The sequence below is a fragment of the Euphorbia lathyris genome, chromosome 1 (assembly GCF_963576675.1).
Source record: "Euphorbia lathyris chromosome 1, ddEupLath1.1, whole genome shotgun sequence".
NCBI classification, from domain to species: domain Eukaryota; kingdom Viridiplantae; phylum Streptophyta; class Magnoliopsida; order Malpighiales; family Euphorbiaceae; genus Euphorbia; species Euphorbia lathyris.
This window is the reverse complement of record NC_088910.1, coordinates 20,608,156-20,616,795: the sequence shown is the minus strand read 5'-3', so window position 1 is coordinate 20,616,795 and position 8,640 is coordinate 20,608,156. Positions and strand designations below refer to the sequence as shown.

Genomic DNA, 8,640 nt, shown 5'->3' with positions numbered 1-8,640 from the left:
GTTTTTTCAATTGTAATTCATTTCCATCTTCATGTTTCAAACACTTATTCAATCAATAAAATACCGATTTTTCACCAAATCTTGTGTCAATTTCGCACTTTAAATTCCTTTATTTTCTCGTCTTCAATTCATCCGCATTAGCTTAAATAAAATAATTTGTCTAGCAAAGTTTTTATAACGGCGCTAGAGACCCAAGAGGGACTTTTTCAACCCTTGCGTCCCTCGCCAATCGCTTCGTTTAAGATTTCAAGTTTTGGCGCGCACTTCCATAAACTTAACCGTCTTTAATAATTGAGAAATAATTTCTCTGGCACGCCCGCACCCTAACCACACGTGACAAGGTTGAAATTAACATATTCGCAAAATATCGCTAACAATTTTTGGCACGCCCAGTGGGACATATTTTTAAGCTTTGCCAAAAATTTCAATACCCTTTTTTACTCAATTTTTTCGTCACGAGAGGCATAATCGGAGGAAGACATAATCTCATCAGAGGCATCAGTTTCAGCCTTCACGGGAGAAATCACGAAGACATACGGTGTCCTACCTTTGGAGCTCACCATTGGCTCTCACACCACCACGGTTGCTTTCTTCGTAGTAAATTCAACTGTAAGCTATCAAGCGCTTTTAGGAAGGGATTGGATTCACTCCAACTCATGCATCCCATCATCTTTGCACCAACTCCTTCTATTTTGGAAAGGAGAGGACGTGGAAGTTGTCCTGGCAAACGAGAAACCATTCAAAACCTACTCAAACGGAGTCGAAGCCTCCAGGAGATTGATGCAATTGGTATAAAAAAAATAAATAAAATAAATAAAAAGTTCAAAAAATCCTAAATACATTCTTTTGTGTACAAATTTTCAATTCTAGTCAATTTGTACACAAAAGAGGGGGGCAATTGTTGGTACAAAATAAAATAAATTTTATTTTTATGTATATAGAAAGCTTATATTTAATTTAGGGTATAGTTTCTATTTTTGTCTAGAAAATAATGAAAAATACACGTGTAAGCTAACCTTCAACCCATGAGAGAGTAAAATGTGCTACATGTGCCACAGTTTAAGTACAATTTACTTTCTGTGAGTAAAATGTTACATGACCAGGGTGTCTCAGTCACTTTCTTGACTCATCATTGTGTACTGCAAAGACTGAAGGGAGAAGAGCCTGTTGCAGTGGGAGTCATGAAGGAGGGATTATACTATTTGACTGATATTTCATTTCACAAGGTGATGTTTGAAAATGTGAATGATTTACAGCAACTTTCCAATTGTTCTCCTATAGGACTCAGCATTACTCAACTTTGCACTTGTTTCTCACTCCATTTTGAAATGGACTAGATACTGCATTTGCATCCTACAGTCCTGCTTCAAGGATCATATCCTTGATGTATTTACATTGAGACAAAACCAACAAGCTAATTAAGTCAATCTATGGCTTAAAACAAGCTGGTAGGCGGTGGAACAAGATGTTCACTGCTACTTTGATTCATCTGAAGTTTTCTAGGTCACTACATGATTACTGTTTGTTTTCAAGGAAAGAAGATGGAGAGTTTACAGTCATAGTGGTGTATGTGGATGATGTGCTGATATCAGGGACTTCAGTAAAGCAAATTCAAGCTGTGAAAGATGCTTTACATGCTGCTTTTACTATTAAGGACTTGGGGACAGCCAAGTACTTTTTGGGGGTGGAGATATCCAGGTCAGATAAGGGACTGGTTTTGTCTCAATGTAAATACATCAAGGATATGATCCTTGAAGCAGGACTGCAGGATGCAAATGCAGTATCTAGTCCATTTCAAAATGGAGTGAACTTGCAAGAAACAAGTGTAATGATTTACTCACACTGAGAGGAAAAGGCATCTTTGTTTGCTTGCTTCGGAGGCATACATCACAGTGCACAAAATGCTTCTTCTCACATGACTGCTGTATCTTCATGCCACTGATATGTTTCATTCTTTCTGCTGAGAGATGTCCCAGCCTTCTATGCCACAACACAGCTTCAACTTCATTCTTATCTTTGACAGCAAACACTAAATTCTTCATTTCTTCTACATATTTGTGCTGTAAATCATTACACTTGTTTGATTTAATTCATGTAGATGTATGGGGTCCCTATAAACAGGTTTCTTTGAGTGGGGATAGATTTGTGCTGACTATTGTAGATGATTTTTCAAGAGTCATGTGGACTATCTTGTTTAGGACTAAAGATCAGGTGCCTAGCTTACTTGAGCATTTTTTGCAGATGATTCATACTCAGTTTTCTGTAATAGTTAAAACCATTAGAACAGATAATGGTACAGAATTCACAGGGCAGAAAACTCAGGCCGTTCTCAAACATTTTGGGATACTTCATCAAAGGACTTGCATTCACACTCCTCAATAGAATGGTGTGGTGGAAAGGAGGCATAGAAGTCTTACCACTGTGGCAAGAGCATTGTTGAAAGAAGGTCACTTGTCCATTCAGTTTTGGGGTGAAGCTATGTTGCAGGCAACTGTTCTCATTAATGCTTCTCCAACAAAAGTTTTGGAGTGGAAAACACCTTATGAGGTGTTACATGGTCATTCTCCAAAGTATGACATGTTTAAAGTGTTTGGCTGCAATGCTTATATGATTAACAATGATGTTAACAGGAGCAAGTTTGATGACAGATCCCAACTATGTGTATATCTGGGAAATTCTACAGGACAGAAAGGGTGGAAACTATACAATCTTAGCACTAGAAAGGTGTGTGTTTCAAGAGATGTTCACTTTGTTGAAGATAGTTTTCATTTTCAGAACGATGGAGCTGTAGATCACTCAGAAGTTGGCCTTATACCTCAACTTGATTTGCAAGAAGATAGTGCCACTCTCAGGGAGGCAGACAGTAATGAGAGTGACAGAGATGAAGCAAATGAGCACACAGAGGTTGAGAATCAAAATGGCAATGAAGAAGAGAATAGAGTTGAAGTTCAGCCTGCTGTAGTACAGTCCACACTCAGGAGATCAGGGAGAGTTCCAAAACCACCACATTGGACATCAGATTTTGTTGTGAACAATGCTCATGAAGTTGATTATAGTATACATCACTATGCTTTTATGAGTGGCATTGCAAAGATTCCTGAACCCTCAAGTTATCAAGCAGCTTGTAGAAATCCACATTGGATACAAGCTATGAAGAAGGAGTTAGATGCTTTAGAGGGTAATGGTACATGGAAGATCACAGATTTACCGAAAGGAAAAAAAGCTATCACATCTAAATGGCTTTTTAAGGTCAAATACAATGCAGATGGGAGCTTAGAAAAGTACAAAGCAAGGTTGGTGGCAAGAGGCTACAATCAGAAATGGGGAGTAGACTATTATGACAGTTTCTCTCCAGTAGCAAAGGTGGTGACTGTGAGGTTATTTCTGGCTATAGCATCACATTATCAGTGGGAGATTCACCAGTGTGATATAAACAATGCGTATTTACATGGATATATAGAGGAAGAACTCTATATGGTACCCCCAAAAGGCTATGAGAAAGCAAAGGCAGGGCAAGTGTGCAAGCTAATTAAGTCAATCTATGGCTTAAAACAAGCTGGTAGGCAGTGGAACAAGATGTTCACTGCTACTTTGATTCATCTGAAGTTTTCTAGGTCACTACATGATTACTGTTTGTTTTCAAGGAAAGAAGATGGAGAGTTTACAGTCATAGTGGTGTATGTGGATGATGTGCTCATATCAGGGACTTCAGTAAAGCAAATTCAAGCTGTGAAAGATGCTTTACATGCTGCTTTTACTATTAAGGACTTGGGGACAGCCAAGTACTTTTTGGGGGTGGAGATATCCAGGTCAGATAAGGGACTGGTTTTGTCTCAATGTAAATACATCAAGGATATGATCCTTGAAGCAGGACTGCAGGATGCAAATGCAGTATCTAGTCCATTTCAAAATGGAGTGAACTTGCAAGAAACAAGTGCAAAGTTGAGTAATGCTGAGTCCTATAGGAGAACAATTGGAAAGTTGCTGTATTTAGGATTCACAAGGCCAGATATATGCTATATCACTCAACAACTGAGCCAATTTCTGCAAGAACCAACAGAAATTCATATGTCAGCAGCTATGCACATACTGAAGTATCTGAAGGGGACAGCAATGCTGGGATTGTTTTATCCAAGTATGAATCAGTTAGAGTTGAAGGCCTACTGCAACAATGATTATGATCAGAAGGGAGTAGTTGCAGTCACAGCTTTTAGTGATGCAGATTGGGCCAGGTGTACAGAAACAAGAAGATCTGTAGGTGGCTATTGTGTGTTTCTCGGGAAGTCACTGATTTCTTGGAAGGCAAAGAAACAGGCGACTGTGAGCAAATCTTCTGCAGAAGCAGAATACAGAGCCATGGCAAGCACTTCGTGCGAGGTGAAATGGCTAACATATCTGCTGGAAGAGTTCAAAGTTGAAGTAAAAAGGCCAATCCCACTTTATTGTGATAATAAGGCAGCTATTCATATAGCTGAGAATCCTGTGTTTCATGAGAGGACGAAGCACTTAGACATAGATTGTCATATTGTTCGAGCTCACATTCAGAGTGGACTTTTGACAACACCATTTGTGAAATCTTCAGCTCAATTGGCTGATATCTTTACAAAGCCTTTATCTTATGTTCAGACGTCAGCGGCATTGAAGGAAATGGGAGTAGTGCTGTTACCAGTCACAGCTTGAAGAATGTTGAAAGTGCAGAAGAATAAAGTGAAGAAGAAGAAGATGTTCATCACGTGAGGAGGGGGTGATGAAATAAATTGGTCACGTGTGATCATTAGTAAAACGGTGTAGTATTAATGTTTAGTGAAACGGGGTCGTTTTGTATAACGGTTTAATTGCTGGTGTGTTGCCAGCTGACTTGAGTTTTCTGTTATTGTTTCAAACGGTATATAACCGGTTGTAATCCCTCTCTTTCTTTTCAATGAATCTGGAAAATATCTTCTCCCAAATATTCAATTCTCTCTAGTTTAAGATCTACGGTTTTTAATTTTGAAAATAGTGGTCAATGGCTACGGTTACGATTTTGGTATTTCAAAAACCAAGGTTAATCAAAACCGACCGAATGTCAATTAAATATTAAAAAAATATAAAAATATTTATGTCGTAATGCCTTAAATCAATATAACACATTACGACAGAAAGCAACAGGGGCCCGTCGGTATATCTTGTTTCGTATTCGGATTAATATTGGCTTTCGATTTTCTACTTGAAAGCCACATTGTGGGGACATCGTGGGTTCCTATTCAGATTAGGTTAGATTGAGTACTAAAAATACTCTATTATGTAACCCTAATTTATAATTTGATTTTCCGCCTCCTAATAAAAGCTATTCTCGTTTCTGTGTTTTCGATTTGTAATCGAAAACACAACATTGGTGAACCACGTAAATCTGTGTTTTCGATTCTTATTTATTTATCTTTCTTGAATCCGTACAACAATTTATATTTGTATAATTATATATTATCCAAATATACTAATTAGTAATTAGTTACTTATTTAGTTACAATTATTTAGTTAAGTAATTATCTAAATATATAATGATTATCTTTTTCAAAGTAAGATACATGTAAAACCCTATATATCTTTTATTTTGTATATAAAACAAATTATAAAATCTTACTGCATAGAAGAAAGAATTTCTTTTCTTCCAACTCTTAACTCTGGAAAAACATAATATTCATTGACTAAATAAAAATGAGATTTAGTTTGTGCTAAAATTTGTTTATACGAATTAAAATATAAGTTGAATATCTAATATTATCGTTATAAATAAAAATAAATATTTTTTACTTATACAATCCATCCACATATTATTTTTTCATTTCTTTACTTTCCAGTCGATAGTCCACATAGACACAATGAGCACACATCTTCCTCTCCGCTGTTAATCTCTTCAACTCGTCATGAACCCGCCGTTTCACTCATAATAAAAATAAGAATTCTTTGATTACTTTTATTTTTATTTACTAATGCTTAAAAAACGAAATAGAAGGTTAATCGATCGAAATAATTAATTAACCGATTAGTGGTTAATAAAATTTAATAGACTAATATATGATTAGTTCTTTTTAAAAATCAATCAAATAGTTAACGGATCAAATTAATCTTACTAGACTGGTTAACCGGCTACGTATACCCTCAGCGGAGATTACTACAAAAATATTGGGCTTTAACAACCTTTCTATTTTATTTTATGGGTAACACTTTGTTAAAACCGTCCAATGGACTTAACTTTAAAAAGCCCATATATAAGTCAACTTTGAAATGAAGTCCACTCTTCACTTAAATCCACTTTCTGAAATCTCTCTTCCATCAAAATAACCAGATCATAAATCACCTTCTTCGATTGAACTATTTTTATAGAGTGGGCTATAAACCGAACAAATACAACTAAATCATATCACCAAAAATTTAATTCTTAATATATCATTATTTTTTATATATTATAATTTTAAACCATAACTTAAAAATTCTAGACTCCAATTCATAAATCATAAACACTATAAAATATATTCTAAACTTCTAATTTATAAATTTTAATCCTTAAAATATTTTAAAAATACTGATTTTACTAGTTTGATATAATTCAAAATGATGATTTGACATAGTTGTAAATAGATTTTAAAATAAGAATTTCTGTGTAATTTTCCCAAGAAATAATGAGGGAGAAACTTAGAAATGGGATGATTAAAATTAACAAAAGGTGAAATTGACACATTTGGTAAGGACAATTAACAAATGAATAACATATTTGATGAAGACGTTTACAAGATGTTCAATCTCACTTTAGCCTTGCAAATTTACATCTCTCTACAAAAACTTTGGTATGTCTCATTATCCAAAATCTCTCAATTTCTTCAGCTTTTCTGCCTGGAATTCTACCAGCAATCAAATCCCACCTGAACAAAAACCCAATCTGCAATGTAAGGATGAAATAAAATAGAAGAGATACACAAAATGTAATGACTGAGTGGAAAGTCTGAACAATGAACGATGCTAAAAACTTGCAATAGGGATAGGAAGTGTATTAAGAAATAGAAATTGGAGTCTAAGTGGATAATATATATATAATATTTAGGTATAATGTATTGGTTCGAGGATAAAATAGGTGGATGTTTATAGGCATGTAATGATTGGATCCTAAAGAAATGATACTATTGTCAACGAGATGGACAATGCTGATAAGCATTAGGTCGCATTCTATTAGAATCGGTGAATCCCCAACACCCATTTTCATAAGATTGGAGATGAGGCGGAAAATTATCCTTATTCATAAGGATGGATCGGGAGAGGAACAGTACAGTAATAACTAGCCCCACCTAATAGAACCTCCAACTATCTATGAATATATCCATTAATATATAATGCATTTTTTAATATTTACTAATTAATTTATAATTTATGATATTAATTATAGGATCATACCAAAATCAAAATTTGCAGTGATATAGAAAAGAAATTACCTATCTCCAACAAGCCTATGCATTCTATAGATGAGATCTTCTTCTTGGTGAGTCATCCTTATGAACTCCCACTCAATACTGCTAACCTCTGCATACAAAACACAGACATTTACTTACTTTCTTAATGGATTGAAATGAAAGAAATCCAGAATGCAGAAGAAATTAAGAAAAGGATTTACCATCAGACTCAGTAATGGCTGATCTTCGGCGGCGTCTACTGTCCATAGCAACACAATAAGAAGTTGAAGAATCTAAAGAGGAAGTTATATTATATCAAGAAAAAGCATGGGGAAATGGGAAACATCGATCTCAGCTCTCAACAAACTCTGCAACTTCTATTTATTTGTTCGCTTTGTTGACTGGTAGACTTGTCGTTAACAACAAAGCTTTCACCTTCCCAAACTCTTTATTTTAAACCCTATCTATACCGTCTGTCATCTTTCAATTTTGGAAAGGGTTAAGGGTTACACTGGTTTATGTATTGCTAATTTACATTTGTTATAAACTTTCAAAATATCTCCAATTTGTATAAAATGTTCCGTTAGTTTTGTCAACTTACATAAAATGTAATTAATTAATCATTCGGTTATATAAAAAAATCTGTATTCGAAGATGTGTTAAAAGTTCTTATTTGTTAAATTGTAAAACTTATATTCTCTAATATTAGAATAGAATACACCGGTCTTAATTGTTTTGCTTTTTCAAGACTCGTGCAACATACAATCCGGACAACCGATTGATTAATTGATTATATTTCACGCACTATCTGAAATATTTTATACAAATTTATATACACTATCAAGATATTTTAAATACATGAGGCCAAATTTAACCTTTTATATTTTTATTTAACTAATATCTCCTAAACCAATTGTCCTCCTTAATTCAGATTCAAGTCAAATAGATCCTTATTAGAATAAGTCTCCCACTAAATATTAAACTGGTTAAATTAACCACATCAACCATCTGTTTATGGTTTCTTTGCCTCTATAATACTATATATTTTTCTTTTCTTTATCATTTTTTGAAGTACAAATAAAATTTCAACAGGCCGATCACAAGATTTAGAATATATTTTTTCTTTATCATTAAAGGGATAAAAATTTGCTCTTCGATTACTAATGTTAAGAGTAAAATTACATCATTTTAGATATTAGAAGTAAAATTATTTCTAATT

General features: G+C 34.4%; 1 protein-coding gene across 1 annotated transcript; it reads right to left on the bottom strand.

Annotated features, from left to right (window-relative positions):
• Positions 1 to 6,701: 6,701 nt before the first annotated feature.
• LOC136220935 (transcription factor TRY-like) lies at positions 6,702 to 7,884 on the bottom strand. The gene is made up of 3 exons (XM_066008828.1): positions 7,643 to 7,884; positions 7,464 to 7,551; positions 6,702 to 6,899 (listed from the first exon to the last, which is right to left on the bottom strand). The coding sequence occupies exons 1-3, from the start codon at positions 7,686 to 7,688 to the stop codon at positions 6,782 to 6,784; spliced, it is 252 nt and encodes an 83-aa protein (XP_065864900.1). The 5' UTR covers positions 7,689 to 7,884; the 3' UTR covers positions 6,702 to 6,781.
• Between the last annotated feature and the right edge of the window lie 756 nt (positions 7,885 to 8,640).